Source organism: Echinops telfairi, unplaced genomic scaffold, assembly GCF_000313985.2.
Source record: "Echinops telfairi isolate 266 unplaced genomic scaffold, ASM31398v2 ScPeMD7_7421;HRSCAF=8459, whole genome shotgun sequence".
Taxonomy (NCBI): domain Eukaryota; kingdom Metazoa; phylum Chordata; class Mammalia; order Afrosoricida; family Tenrecidae; genus Echinops; species Echinops telfairi.
The window spans coordinates 9675076-9691898 of record NW_022111321.1 but is presented as its reverse complement, the minus strand read 5'-3'; the positions used below and the strand labels follow the sequence as shown (position 1 = coordinate 9691898).

Genomic DNA, 16823 nt, shown 5'->3' with positions numbered 1-16823 from the left:
CAAATGTGCTTTACACAATTGATGTATGTATGGATTATGGTAAGAGTTGTATGAGCCCCTAATAAAATGATTAAAAAAAAGAAAGCATTAGCCACAAACAAGGCTCCAGGAGTAAATGAAATATCAATTGAAATATTTCAGCAAGCTAAGGAAGCACTGGAAGCACTCATTCATTTATGCCAAGAAATTTGGAAAACAGCTACTTGGCCTACTGAGTGGAAGAGATCCATATTTATGCCCATTGCAAATAAAGGTGACCCAATAGAATGTTCAAACTATGGAATGATATTGATATCACCCACACGTAAAATCTTGGTTAAAATCAACCATCCAACAATGGCTGCAGCAGTACAATGACAGGGAGCTCCCAGAAGTTCAGGCCGGATTCCAAAGAGGCCGGAGCAAGGGATGGTCTCATTGCTGCTATCACATGGCTCTTGGATCAAAGCAGAGAATACCAGAAAGATGTTTCTTGTGTTTTATTAATTATGCAAAGGTTTTAGATTGTGTGGCCCCTAATAAACTACGGAGAACATCGAGAAGACTGGGAATTCCAGGACCCTTAATTGTGCTCATTTGGAACTTGCACATGGATCAAGAGGCAGTTGGGTGATCCGAACAAGGGAAAACTGTATAGTTTAAAATTAGAAAAGGTGTGCATCAAGGCTACATCCTTTCGCCATACTTGTTCAATCTGGATCCTGAGCAAATAATCAGAGAAGCTGCTTATATGAAGGAGAATGTGGCATAAAGTTTGGAGGAAGGCTTATTAAAAACCTATACCAAATATCATAATCTTGCTTGATGAATGTGAGGAGGACTTGTAGCACTTGCTGATGAAGATCAAGGATGGTAGCTTTCAGTATGGATTAAGACTCAATGTGAGGAAGAGCAAATTCCTCACAACTAGACCAACCGGTGACATGATAAATGGAGAAAAGTTTGAAGTTGTCAAAGATTTTCTTTGGTTGGGTCCACCATCAATGCTCATGGAAGCAGCAGTCATGGGGTTATCGATGCATTGCTATAGTTTATTGACAAAACAATTGTAACCATTCTTTGTAAAGAATTTGTTAATTAATAAAGAAAAGAAAGACTAAGTTCAAACAAGAGATCGGGTCCAGGGGAAAATGTACATATTGCACAGTTGCCGGACTGAGGACCAGATACTTTGACAAGAGCCAGACCAGACACAATGATGCATATGTCCTCAAATAAATGAAAAAAACCAACCAAACTAAAAAAGATGCAGAGAGCACCTGTGCGGAAAGACATCTCCCTTGCTACCCCCATATGTCTTTAAGGCCCACAGAGGGGTGAAGAAAGAAAAAAGATGGCAATGGGGGAACAGGACACTAATCCACCCCAGGGGAGGGTATGGTTTATGTCTCCACAGAAAAGGGAGAGAGAATAGATCTCATGCCAGAGCATCAAGCCTTGAGGCGGCATTTCTGCTTGGAGGAGCTGGATAATAGAGAGGACTGCAGGGGAGGCTTCAGCTGGAGACTTGACATCCCCTCCCTAGAAGACAGAGGCCCGCCTGATCCGCCCATATGGTGATAAACCAAGAGGGGAGTGCAACAGACCAGCAAAGGGAGCAAAACTGCAAAGCCCCCAAGGAAGCTTGATTGTAGACTTCTGACTTGGGGGCAGCAGTTGGCACCTCAGCTGAACTGGTTGGAGGAGATTCACAAGGAGTCCACACAGTAAGTGTGAACGTGTAACAGGGAGGGGCACTAGACCATTCCATCCTTGACTGTAAGAAGATGAATGGGGTCTTGTAGAAGGCACGCCCCTTGGACGTGAACGCTGAGGACTAAGAGGTGTAAGTGTTATTAGGTAAGCAGGTTTGGGGAAAGGGATCCCTGAAAGAAAAGGGGATTGGACCAATGGACTACAATGGGCTCTGCTCACTATTTGACAAAGGGACACTCAGAGACTCAGGCAGAACACAGTTAGACTTGGAACTACTTGTATGACCTCTCTCTTTTTTTCTTCTTTTTTTCCCCTTTTGGTCTCTATCTATATACGATAGGCAGGATAATCAAACCCAAGGAGACAGCAACAGGAATAAAGGTGCCGAGGGGGGACATGGGAGAAGTGGAGGTGTGGGAGGGGAGTGAGGAGCCAATAACAACAGGGGCAGGGGAATAGCAAGGGATATAAAATCAGCGGGGAGAAGGGTGCTGCATTTCGGATCATGTTTGATCAATTGAAATGCATCTGAGAGGAATAAATGAGAGGTAAATAACTGATAGGCAAACATAATAGTGGGGAAGGAGGAGAGAAAAAAGAAAAACAGGAAAGAACTAGAAAGTAATAATCATATATATATAGATATAAATATAGATATGTATGTATGCAAATATATACATATATAAAGATAGGTTTATTAGTGTACATAGACAAACTTTGGGCCTATAATTTTACTTCAGTACAGAACGGTTTGTTTTAATAATGTGGCAATGTCTGATAGTCACTTTCCCAACACAATCACTGAAGACAAATTGGCAAATAAGCAAAGGTGGTGAAGAAAGATGATGGTGCTCTGCTAGCAAAAGATAAAGTGTCTGGGTCTTAAAGGCATGTAGTTAAACAAGCAGCCATCTAGCAGGAAAGCAACAAAGCCCACACAGAAGCACACCAGCAGGAGTGATCATGAGGTGTCGACAGGAATAGGCATCAGAAGTTCAAAAAAAGCATGGAATCAAATTGACGTGAAGTAGCGTAGATAAAGTTGGGGACCAAAAATCCACCTGCAAGATAATTGGACAGTCCCTCACAGAACGGGAGGGAAGATATATCCAGGGTACACTGATGAAATACATAACTATCCTCTAGTTCTTTAATATTTCCTCCCCTTACTATTATGGTCATAATTTTACTTCATTAAGCTTGTTAGACCTGTGAATATTCATTTGCTTTATGAAGATTGTTAGATACAAGAAATCCAAGATAGATAAACCCATCGGAAATAGTAATAGGAGCAATGATTCCCTGTGGGTACGGGAAGAGGGGAAAAGAGGGCACCAATAGCAAAGATGACTGTCTAACCCCACTTGAGGGGAATGGGTAACAGAATTGTGGAGGATGGATACAGTGGACAGTGTAAGATATGGCAAAAAATAATAACTATAATATAAGAACAAAGGTTCCTGGAGGGCAGGGGAGGGGAGGGAGGGGATAAAGGGAAGTTGATATCAAAGAGTTCAAGAAGAAAGAAATGTTTTGAAACTGATAGTGGCAGTAATTGTACAATTATGCTTGATCTAACTGAAGTATGGATTGTTATAATATCTGTAAGAGCTCCCAATAAAATGATTTTAAAAAATGGGTCAAAGATGAGTTGACATTTCATTCACTTAAGAATATTTCCAACGAGCAAGAAATAATATATTCAAAAACTCATTGATTATCAAGGAAATACAAATTAAAATGATAATGCAATAGCATTATATACCCACCAGAATGGCTAAAACAAGAAAGACATAAACAAGTTTTAATGAGGATGTGGATCAATTGGAAATCACGTCTAGTTTTGGTGGGATGATAACTTGAGCAACTTATTGGGAACTGTAGGGTTCATGAATAGCCAGTGAAGTACAAATTTCACTCTTATCTCCCAAATGCAATCATAAGCACATAAAACATGGAAACAATTGTTCAAAATATTTCTATTAATAACCGACCCAAACTTGAAACAACCCTCATGTCTATATGGTAGATGTATAAAATGTGAGCTACTCATAGCAGTTTAAGAAAGACCATGAACTGCAGCCGTGCAACACTATGAATTCATCTTATCAGTCCTATGTTGAATAATATATATATATATATGAATATACACACACATATACATACATAGATATAAACTTCATGGAAGTAAGTAAGAAAGCATGGCCACCAGAGTTGTACAAATGCAGGGATAGGCCAAGCAACGCATCTCGACCACCAGTGTAGCGTGCAGACCAGCTCCCTTAGTCTCATTCAGAACCAAACCTAACCCACCGCTGCTGAGTAGATTCTGGGTCATACGGTAGTCGCCTCCTAGAAAGGTTTTCAGAGGCTGTAAATCATGTTGGGAGCAGATTACCTCATCTCTCTCCTTTGGAGAAGGATTTTAACGCTTACTGGACAGCATTACCGGGATCCTTCAGTTACAGAAGGGATATAGCTATTTCTTGTGGCTCTAGCAGCAAAGCAGAGATGTGGGCAGCACAGTGTATGGGCCCCAGGTTCTCTGGTTCCAGGAATGCTTGCTACTTTGTTGTTCTCCACCCCACCCCACCCCAACCGCCCCTACGGTCCCCTTTATATTATTTTCTTGTTGTCTAATTCTTGGTGTCCTGATCACTTTAGTATTTTATTTTACTTCAAAACTTCAACAAATATTCCTTATTCATATAGATTTCTTATTATTTTCATCCGAATCTGTATTTCAAATCCTTAATTCTCTCTTTTACATGTTACTTTTAAGCATGTGGACTTTAACTTTTAACACCTTTTACGTTTTTATGAACATGGTTTTGACTCATTAATACTACAGGTTACAAAAAAAAGGGTCCATTCAAAACAGTGGTTTCTGAGTGGATCAGCTAGCCAGTCTAATTCAAGACAGACAAATGAGCTTAAAGGGTGATGATAACTATTTTGGGGGATTCTAAAAGGTAATCTGGATATAACAGCTTATCAGGAAATAGGTTTACAAAAAGAGAAAACTGCACCCTGGAGAAAAACTTGCATGAAGGATTTTGTTTTAGTTACATCAATGTCCCTGTTCGTTTCTTAGACTACTAAGCGCCGTCCTGTGGGAATTTCACTGGGAATGCTTACAGCCTGATGATGCCTCTTCACACTTTTTGATATTCTTAAAACTGAAAGCACAAACAAACTCACTGCCATAAAGTTGATTCAGACTCATCAAAACTCAAAGAACATTTAACCGGAACATGATCTGAACCCTCAAGAATGCCCACATGGATGTTTTTGAGTGGTGTAAATCAAAGCGCATAGACTACTTGGAGGAAAAGTTAGAGAGATAGAAAGATTGTCTTCAGAAGTGTATAAACTTAGATGAAGTCTACGTGAAGACTCAATAGCTTCACATTTTGATAAGCTCGTTTAATAAAGGGTTCTATATTTTAGTAATACTTTTTACTTATCCTTATATACAATGTAATTTTAAAATATGGCAAAACCAATTATTGCTATCAGACATCCTTGTCATAATTATTGGGTAGTGGGAGTGGTGGTGAGATTTGGAATAGTTGCTATTAGACACAAGATGCTATTAGAGATGAGATTCATCTGTGGTTTTTAGTAATGTTAGATTTGAGGGCCTGAATATGGTTACAGATGTGTGCTAGGTTGTGGCAATTTATTTATATTTTTTGCATTTTCCAACGTTCATATGGCTCTTTAACAACTTACTTATATCTTTAAAAATATATTGCCCTTTGAAGATGAAGTTTCAGCCATTTAATAGTTAGATAAATAGTATTTGGAAATCCTAGAATGTTAATTATGCCTTTTGTTGACTTTCATTTTTATTTTGTGTTCAAGTGCTTTACAAAATTTCTCCATTTTCCATTATTGGAGTACTCCTAATCCATAAACACATTGGGCAAAGCTTAGAGTATAGTAGCAAGTCTCAACAGGACAAGGTTTTTTATGCAATTTAATAATTTTCTAAACTATTATTTGAGAAAAAAAGGGAATGAGAACCCCCAATTTAGAAGTGTTGTGATAAGTTCACATTTCTACTAAGATATAGGATATATTTCTGAATATGATAAAATGTATTATAAATACTTTTGGGGTCGTTTTTATGGATAAAGAAATACATCCAGGCAAATGTTCTAGTATTAATTGAAAACAAAATCAGTTACATAAACTTTTTAACAGAATATGTTTTAAAAGTGGTTTGGGTTGGAGAATTTCCTGCATGAAACTTACCATTTTAGAAAGCAAATGAGAAGAACAAAACCGAAGAATATTCAACTGAGTGACTGCATTTCCCCCCAAACATTCAACTGAGTGACTGCATTCCCCCCTAAAATATTCAACTGAGTGACTGCATTCCCCCCCCCGCCGCCCCCCACGCCCCGCCCAAATTCCATTTAGCTGCCTTTCCACAGAATAAGGGAAGGAGCAACTTAAGCAACTGAAATGGTAATTCAACTTCCTTTTGATCTGCTGACTTTTAAAAGAGTTCTAGTTCACCTGAGACCCTCTGGGAACAAACTAGGAATGCGACCTAATGATAGGGACCTGAGGGCTGTTTGACTTAAGTCAAGGTTGACAGACTTCTGGGAAACAAAGGGTGGCACTGACATTTTATTTTCTTCTTATAGTTTAATTATTGATATTCCTAATTTATATAGTAATAGCAAAAAGCCAAAGAGAATAATTAAAACAGCTGTTATCCACACAACATATGGAAATGAAATATTCTTTGTTTCAGCCTTTTGGTGGGTCAGGCTTCATTTCAACTTTCTTTTCCTTTTTAATTTGTGTCTAAAAGATCTTTGTTGTTGTTGTTGCACACATATTAAATTCACCAGTTAAATGCAGTCTACCTGTCATGAGTTATTGTCAGACATCAATGTTGCTTTTGGCCTGCTGCTCTGGTGATTTGCATCCAATAGTAAAGAACTATAATCTAATTCCTTCACCACCTTAAGAAATAGCAGCTATAGTACCCCATTTAGAGTGGGCAGGAGTGGCAATACTGGGGGAAGAGGGAATCGCATGAATTCTTGGCCCCCAAAGCGAGGATTTTCAAGGGATGGTGGGAAGGGCTGGCAGAAGAAGTTGGGGCTTGGCAGCCCTAGGTCTCCCTGGACAGTATTTGAAAACTTGGTGAACTCACTGAGAGAAACAAAAGGAAGGCTACACCATGGTGCCCCCAATTCTTTTTTGTGACAATTAATGCAGAATCCCCTAAATCCCATTGTTTCTATATGGATCCGGAATGTGATTTGTGAAAGAATTAACAGAGAACAACTAGTTGTGGAGTGCCTACCTGAAGGAAATTCTTAAAGAGTTCCATCAAACACAATTGGTACACAGTTATCAATCTACACAAGAATACTTAATGAGTACTTTGATGTCATTTAAACTCATTTTTCTAATTTTACACAATTTTTATTTTCATACTACTTTAAAACTACTCTAAACTAGTCTGAAGTCAGTAAAAAGCCTTAGACATAGACGTGCTCTACAAGTTGGGAAAACCCCACTTTTGACTTGCCACCTTTAAACTTGATTGTCAGCCTTTTGTTGACATAAACACAGTATTGCTACAAAAGTATTGCTACAAAATCATAGAACTCTTTACTAAACAAAAATATAAAAAAGTGAAGCTATGGGTTCCCCACATGGCCTCCATCAAGGTCTATATATACTATCTAAAAGTGATGTTTGCATCTAACTCTGCCCTGAAGAATTCTTCATGCTTCAATTTATACCATGTCACAATGTTGTTTTTGACATTTTCAAGGGACTGAAATCATATTCCTTTTTGAGTTTGGGAAACAAAAAGAAGCCTGAAGGGGCGGGATCAGAGCTATAGGGTGAATGGTTTAAGGTTTCCCAACGCAATTATCCTGGACAGTTCTTGTTGCTCTCAAATAATGAGCAGGTGCATTGTTGTGATGGGAAAATTTTTTTTCCGTCTGGACAACTTTCCTGGTCTTATCATCACCAATGCAGTTTTCAGTTTTCTTAGCACTTCTTCTTTTTAGGCCCTTGTGATTGTCCTACGTCCTCTGAGAAAATCTATCAAGATTATACCTTTTGAATCCTCAAAATTATTGTTATATAATTCTGAGCTTGGATCTCTCTGCTTTAAGTTCATTTCTAAGAACTGTTTTTGGAAAGGTAGCATTCCTTTAAACTTGTTGCAAAGTTTCCATGATTTGGGAAGATGTCTACTTGAGTCTTGACATTTTAGTTCTGACCCCAAAATAGTTTTTCTCCCATAGCACGGAGCATATTCTTCTTTTTCTTTTGGAATGACTCCTAATCAGAACACTGAAGGACATATTACCGACCTTGTTTGCTGCCATTTATATACTGCAGAGACAGGTTTAAATATCTTTTGTGTGTGTATAAACTGGAACCTTAGTATCAATACTTTGTGACTTACCCTTGTAATTTTACAAATTACTTGAGTTGAAAAGAGATGTAGCAATACATCATCTAATTGTGAAAACTGTTTAGTGATGTTTTCTATGCTAGCTCTGTACAAATACCAATGCTTAAGGCAGAGGACAGCTTATTTGGTCCTTGAAAAACTCCTTCAGTTTTAAAAATAAATTAATTAAAATTTTAACTAAAAAAAGATAAATACCAGCACAACTAATTTAATAGAACCAGTCACAATTGTTGCTTTATTTATGCAGCTAATAAATGGGAATGACTTTGACAGCATGTCTACAATGAATTGAGGTGCATATGCTCTGAAAGTTCTAATATGAACATGTCCAAGTCTTGCCCAAGGAAAAGAGTTAGCTCAGGGAACTTCTTAGTGAGAAATGTAAAGTGGGACAAGTACTTTTGACTTTCATTCCCTCTTAGTAGTAAGCACAAAAAAGTTCAGAATTAGAACTAGGGCACTCTGTACTTGTCAAGAGGCTATAAAGATGCACTGTTTCTTATTATTGAAAGGACTCCCGCCATTAAACAGATGGAAATACAATTAATAATACCCTGGCATACCAGCCAGAATAATTTCAAGCACCACCAACTTGACACCAATCGGGCACTTTGTTCGACAGAGGGCTTGGCAGTGCTGTAGTTAAAGTGTGCTACTGCTAATCAAAAGATGCCAGAGAGAAAGCTGTGCTGGCTGTTTCCATAAGGTTTCCAGCCTCAGAAACCCCATGGGGCAGTTGGACTCTACCCTACAGGATTGCCCCGAGTCGGAATGGAGGCTCATGGATTTGGCCTTTGAGCTTTTTTTCTCTAAGAATGAATATACAACAAAATGTTTTTCCAAAAAGTTATGCCTTGAGAAACATTTTTCTTTTCTTTTATTAACTAAATGGCTATTTCCATTATTTATTATTTTATTTAGGAAAATTGAGGTCATTTTAGGGACAGGAAAAAGACAAAGGCCTTCAAACAGAAAGTTACATTAAAAGAGGCATTGGCATGTATTAATTCCCACTCATCAGAATCCTAGGGTTGTTATGGACAGAAGAATTTTCCCAATGTCCTTCACTCTCTTTTATTTAGTGAAATTTCTCACAAACCTCTTTTCACACCAGTTTGTGAGCTTTTAAAGGGCAGAAACTAGGTCTTCTTCCTTCATTTCTCTATTTCTGGAGTCTAGCACTGTGCCTGCTCCTTAACAAATGTTTGATGAGTGAATGAATAAACGAACCATTCAAGGCTTCATTATCCTGCAGTTTCCCCCATCGTTCTTCTTAGGTGGAGAAATCAGTTGAGTATGGATTTTGTCATTGCCCCTCTTTCCTCACCATTCTTACAGAGCGGTGTCTGCTCGGATTTTCCATGAACATAAATAGCCTCGTAAGCGCCGAGGAGTCTGAGGAGCTCTGCATCAGGACACAGGCATTGCCGTTTACAGGACCCTTAATTCTGGCAGGCTCATAAATTCAAAACGGAACTAATGATTTACTTGCATGGGACCACGACAGGGATGGCAATCCAGATGGGACAGTCATGGTTATTCATGAACCGAAGTCATGCAATAAATATCTCCCGGTTTCAATTTTCCATCATGCTGCATATCATAAGCTCGGAATCCCACACATCTCGAAGGTACTGTTTTCTTCACTCAATCTCTACAGGCAGGACATGTTAAGCAAACTCCTTGTAAGTGACCACAATTCTCAAAGAGAATATCTCTCAGAGAATGTCAACAAAACTGTTCAAGCATTAGTCAAGTGAAATTAGTCGGACTGAGGTCTACATACCAGATTTTATTGTTGATTATTTCTTCAGGTGGCCATTCTTTGTCAGGGGTCCTAGACTCACAGAGTTTGTTGAACTGTATCATGAAGGAAACACCACGTTCCCCCTTTGATCAGGTTGTGCTCATAAAGCCAAATTGTCACATTTAGAAACATCCATGAGTGGATCCTCTTAGAAGTTTAAAGGGATGAAGTTCAAATGTTCTCTTGCATCTTACCATTATGATGATCTGCTGAGCCAGGGACTATGATCATTCTGACCCTATTGTTTATGCTGAGTTATTCCTACCATGAATCAGGATTTCTCATATAAAATTTCAATTTGACTTTTATAATGTCTTTTGTATGAGATTAAAATATTTGAATGCAGTGCTTAATTAGGCCTTACTTATTTTCACCCTTGGCAGATATGAAATATGCTCAATGTTGAGTCTGACTTTTAACCTTTTCTGATACCACATTTTGTATTATCACACATTGTTTAATGAATATTGGAGCTGTTTATAATTTGTGCTTATTATGAATAATCATGGTACTATCATGTATGCACCAGTTTTTATACGAACATCTACTATAGTGGTGGCATTATTAGTTCAGGTAGAAGTCCTATGTTTGACTTTTTTGGTGACTGACACACTGCACCAGTTTATATATTTACCAGTAATGTGTGACAGCTTCTATTTCTTCCCATATTCTGCACCACTCACTCTTTTTCTCTCGTTGGGGTTGTTCTTCATGATAGCCATCCTAGGGGGTGTGGAGTGAACATTCTGGGTGGATTCTGTTTGAATCTCCCTAGGACTAATACTGTTGATCATCGTCTCATGTGCTCACTGGCCATTTGCATGTCGACGTTAGAAAAAAATGTCCATTTAAATCCCTTGTCATGTGTTCATTTGGTTATTTGCCTTTTTAACGTTGACATGTAAGAGTTTTTTCCACAGTCTAGATATTAGCCTCTTATTGGATAGGTGGCTTGGAAAGGTTTTCTCCTATTCTATGGGCTATCTTTTCACTCTCTTGATAGTTTGCTTTAAAAATGTGCTACTGCTGTGTGTGTGTGTGTGTGTGTGTGTGTGTGTGTTAGAGTGCTTTGGTGGCATAAATGGTTAAGCACTCAACTGATAATCAAACAGTCAGAGGTTTGAACTCACTCGGGTCCATGGAAGAAATGGTTCCTATGTGTTTCTGTAAAGATGGCTGTTCAGAAAACCCTATGTGGCAGGTTTACTCAGTCACATGGGGTTGCTATGAGCGCTGATCAACTCAAAAGCACCCAATTACAACAAATATATAAAGAAACATTTATCATTTTAGCATTTTTACATGTATAATTCAATGACATTGGTTATAGCCTTCATGGTGTGTACCTATCACCGCTGCCCATTTCCATTATTTCCCGTCACTTTGAACACTTAGTGTCTCTTATGCAATGAGTTCCCTTTTTCTCTCTCATCCCTTAGACCCTTTATCTCTATGCATTTATCTATACTAGATATTTCCATATAAGTGGGGTCATAAAATACTATAATTGTTCTTTTATGATTGACATCTCATTCAGGACAATGTTTTCAAGCTTTTGCATGTTGAATCAGAATTTCATTTCTCTTTATGGTAGAGCAATCAATATTCCATAGTTTTCATTGGTTGCGTTTGAAAGGAGATCACCAGCTCCTTCTTCCTAAGTCTATCCTCTCTGGAAGCTCTAAAGAACTGTGTCTATCATGGTTTACTCAGCTGGGACTTGAAACACCACTGCTGTATAACTTCCAGAGTATGACAAATTTAGAGGTAGTAAATTTTGCAGATTGAAGATTATAGCTTTTACAATGGATTTCAACTTAACATGAAGAAAATAAAAGTGTTCACAACTGGACTGATAAGTAATGTTATGATAAATGAAGACAATATAAGTTGTCAATAATCTCATCCTATTTGGATCAATAGTCAACACCTATGAAAGCAACAGTCAAGAAATTGAATCTATTTCAAAACTTAAAAAGTAAAGATGTCACTGAGGACTGAAATATGCCTGACCCAATGTATGGCTTTTTCAGTCTCCTCCTATGCATGTCACATCTGGACAGTGAAAAATGAAGACTGGAGAATCAATATGCTCAATCTGAGATGTTGGCAAAGGCTACAAAATATACTCTGGACTTCTAGAAGGGCAGGATATTCAATCTCAGATGAAACCCACCCTGAGTAGTTCTTAGAAGCCAGGATGATGACATGTTGGCTTACTTAGATATAGCAACAGGAAAAACCAATTTATAAAAAGGATATGATATTTGGTAGAGGGTCAGTGAGAATGAGGAAAACAGCCAATGACATATATTGACAGAATAGTCAGAGACTCAAACGTGCCAGGTATCCTGAAGAAGGTGCACTATCGTTCTATTGTACATAAGGTAAACATGCGTTGCAGCTGGCTTGATGGTAATCAGCCGAAACAACAACCTCATGGTGCCAATCCATTCACTTGCTGATGGACTTTTGGATTATTCTCAGCTTTCATAGTGTTGCAATGAACGATGAAACGATGCTTTCAATGACAATGTTTTTTGGTACATGAAGGTTTTATTTTTGATAAGATAAAATTAGATATCATGCATTGTCTTATTCAAGGTCGTGCAGATCTATATCAATGTGGCTTCCTTGGGTTTTTATAGTTTTATAGCAGTTATCTGCAGGACTAGTTCATTGTGGGTTAATTTTCATTCATAATGTAATGTAGGTTTTCAAACACATTCTTTTTAATTTGGGTATCCAGTGATCTTGGGACTATTGTTTCTACATTACACGGTCTTGGCACCCTTGTTGAATATAATTAGACATAGAATATAATTAGACATAGATCACTTTGTTGGCTTCCAGATTGTCTAAGCAAGACAAAAACAAAAGCTGTATAGAGTAGGGCTCTTGCTAACATGGAAGATTCAAGCTCAAAGAGCACCCCAAATCCTCTAGTCCACATTCCACAAAGAGCACCCCAAATACTCTAGTCCACGTGCCACAAAGAGCACCCCAAATACTCTAGTCCACATCTAGCATGAAATCTCACTGAAATCATTGACTTGATATAAAGTTTTCACACTTATAAGGATGGCATAATTAAGTTAAAACTAAGGTACAAAGAAGTCATTTTAGTTCTACAAAATGGAGACACCACAAAGTTTTGTACATATTTGAAATTGAGTCATGAGGATAAATCCTGTTATACAATAAAAGGAAATTTATATTTATGCACTAACTCATCAGAAACAAAGAGACAAAAGCATTATTTTAGCACTAAGAACTAACACCAGAAAACATATACCTATGACTCCTGACTTTGTCTAGTTTTCATTTCTTGTATATATTTGAATGATATCATAACAACTGCTACCTGAAAAATAAGCCAGTTAACAAGCTATATAACACCTAACAGTAGACAACTTCCATTTCATGTTTTCTTTAATATAGAGCATTTTCCCCAAGAAACATGATTTGGTTGACCTGTCACCAAACTCTCTTTGTAAGATAGTGCAGTGCCCGCCGAAATCAGAAGGCTAATTTTCAAGAATTCTATTCATACCTCAAATCCCTGTGGTCTTCCCAAACTCTCTTTCATATGTTTCCATGCAACAAGAATCTCTGACATAGACAGACTGATGGCCTTGACGTCGGTGGGAGCAGTGCTGGGTTCTGTGTGAAGACAAAGGGATCATAAATCTTCAGTGTTGCAAGTTCCATTGTGCAAAGCATCACAACGCATCTGTCAGGTGCTAACTTCCTTCTACCTTATTTTGGAAATGAAATGCTCCGGCAGCGAAGACAAACAAAGCGAGATAAAAAGATGACGTTTTTTGATTACTCTACTTGCATCAAATGGCATCCATACGTTACCAATCACAGGCAAATCTGTTCAGACACACGGTGAAGGTCTTTATTCTTAGATGAGCTAGGCCATTTTTGGGGATTTAGATTGTTTCTGGGGATTTAAATTGTCCATCTAGCATAATGATCACAAAGAATGGTCAATCTTTTGATAGTGATAAAAAGAATGTCTAAGTCACTCTTTTGCGTAGCGCATTTAAAAATTGATATATTTGTCTATTTGTACTTTGGCAAGTTTTTTCACCTTTCTGTAGTCCCCAGTCCCCGCATCTGTAATATCAGATAAGTGTATTTACTGCATAGGTTTTTTAAAAATAGCTTTATTGAACTATAATTCACATATCATACAATTCAATCATTTAATCATATGAAGAAGAGTTGCGTAGTCATCACCACAATCAACTTTAGAACATTTTCTTTTTTCTGCACTCATGGTTAGCTCCCCATTTCCCACCAACTTCCCATGGCAAGCCCATAGGAAATTATTGATCCAGTTACTCTCTCTGTATATTTACTTATCCTGGATTTCATATACAGAAAACCAGGCAAGAAATAAAGAAGCAAACAAGAAAGACTCAAAACAATAAAACCCAACAACAGTGACAAAATAAATCAGAGAAAAACCTCAATCGAAAACCAGAAAATCATAAAAACTAGAACAAATTTAAAATGAGTCAAATGGGAGATCAAATTTAAGGTGTGATATTTCAACCTAACTACATCTGCCATAATCCATACTGCATAGATTTTTCAGTTAGTTTTAGTAGAATATTGGATATTAAATGTTTAGCACTGTGTGTGGCACATAAATTCACCAAATGTCACTTATTGTTGTTATTTGGGTTTTTTTTTTTCTCCCTTATGAAGTCACAAATAAAATAGAGCTCACACTTTATTATATTTTCCTTTTGTTCCAAGAACCAAACTTTATTTCAATGATTATATAAGAAATACGTTCGGAAACATGGTATTTGAAAGGCACGCTCTGACTTTTAAGATATGTACAGGTCGGAAGGAAAGTTCTTGAAGGTCTTAGTACTGCTGCTTAAAACTACTTTTCCATCTGCTTTTCCATTCAGTGACATTTCCTACTATTTTTTCAAAGATGTACGCAATATTTGACTGGCATACATCAGGAGGTGCAGTTTATTTTAGACTCCACTCCATACGAGGAACAATAGGCTCCTAGCTCTGACATTGCTAAATCATAAACAAAGGAGCACAAACACACACCAAACGAAATGGCATAATAAACGACACACACTAGTTCAAGCACTTTTTGTGCAGAATTAGGAAAAAACAAAAACAGCTAACTATAAAAATATAGAGACTTTGAAATAAAGCCTTTGCCACCAGTAAGAATTCAGTCTAATCTGCTGAAAATGCTAGAGAACAACACTGTGGTGTCAGAACTCTAAGTAAAAATTTCCCTGTCCTCTCAAAGGTTTGACTGTAGTCATTGGGGGGCTTATAACTATTCTCTGAGATCATTCTTTTTCTAGTGGAAAGTGGTCATACATCTATCTGAGAATGTTTTTTGATCATTATTAGAAAAATATAGAATAATAGAAAAATATCTGTCAGACACTTATATTCCTGTTACTATAAAAGAAGGCTACACATGTGCATGCTTTCATTGTGCAGTGGTTTTCTTTCAGTGAAGTCTTTATTACAATCACATACTATTTTATTGTGCTGACCCAAAGTGCTTTGGCAAATTCACATGAATCTTGACACAGAAGCTGACATTACTTCTTGTCATGCTATAAATTGTCAGGTCCCATCCTGCCACCGTCTGAATATCTTTTATTACTTTGCTCAGTGGCTTCTCTTATCCTATGTTCCTGATCCCACTTTTTGTATATTTAAACAATTTCAAAAGACACACTTTGAGGAAAGTTTCTCCTTCTATTTCATTCTACAATCCTGTTTAAGGACTTTTAAAACCATGCTTTTTTCCCATTGTTCTTTAGTGAGAGTCTAAAGTCTTGGTTTTGCAGATAAACAATAGGAAATGCAGATGTTCTAAATCCTGTACAACCTGATCTCCAGGACTTAGGATATGATTTCAAAGTAAGCCACATTTTGGATATCATTTCCTATTCAGCAGCAGTTTTGCTTATCTTCAAAATGAATGCATTGCAGAGATTTGTGTGCCAAATACCTTCTTTCAGCTTTCATATTACTGAAGCAATTACATCTTTGTCAAAGAAGATTGCAGGGAGATAAATAATTTCTCAAGCACAAAATATGTGCTTGGGTGGCAGCCTTTATATCTTTATCTCTGGAGACAAGAATCATTTTTTTCTATCGGCTTTACTGGCACAACACAAGTTTAAGTACTTCTCAAATAGAAATAAGAAAGTTGTGAAAGAAGTTGACAAACATTTTTCTAACCTCTGTTCAAAAGTCCTGAGGATTTCTCATCAGGGTCAGACCCAAGCTGGCATTTCACAGTGGCATTCGTAGGGGGTGAAGATTATAGGTGCATCTAGTTGAATGTTGTTGATAGATCAACAAGGGATCAGTCTCTCTTTTTAGCAGTCACGGTACTCTCAATATTCTTCCCCAGCACCACAATTCAAATGCATCTTTGTTTCTAAGGTCTTCCTTATTCAATGTCTAAGGTTCACATGCAAATGATGCAATGGAGACTGGCGTAGCTTGGGTGAGGCCACCTTAGTCCTCAAAGTAACATCCTTGCTCTTCAATACTTTAAAAAGGTCTTCTGCCCAAGATTACCCAATGAAATACAACTTTTGATCTGTTGACCACTGCTTCCATGATCACTGATTGTGGATCCAAGCAAGATAAAAATCCTTGACAACTTTAACCTTTTCTCTACTTATCATGAAGTTACCTATTGGTCCATTTGTGAGGGTGTTGGCTTTGTTCACATGGAGTCATAATCCATACTGGAGGCTACAAGCCTTGACCTTCATCAGCAAGTGCTTCAATTCCTCCTCACTTTCAGCAATCAAGGTTGTGTCAACACATCACAGT

General features: G+C 37.6%; 1 protein-coding gene across 1 annotated transcript in view; it reads right to left on the bottom strand.

Annotated features, from left to right (window-relative positions):
• The window catches only part of CNTN5 (contactin 5), a 1071081-nt gene that overhangs the window by 37728 nt on the left and 1016530 nt on the right, over window positions 1-16823 (bottom strand). Inside the window, exon 23 of the mRNA XM_045297732.1 lies at window positions 13519-13628. Coding sequence (XP_045153667.1) covers window positions 13519-13628 — 110 coding nt within the window. The remainder of the gene's footprint in view (window positions 1-13518; window positions 13629-16823) is intronic.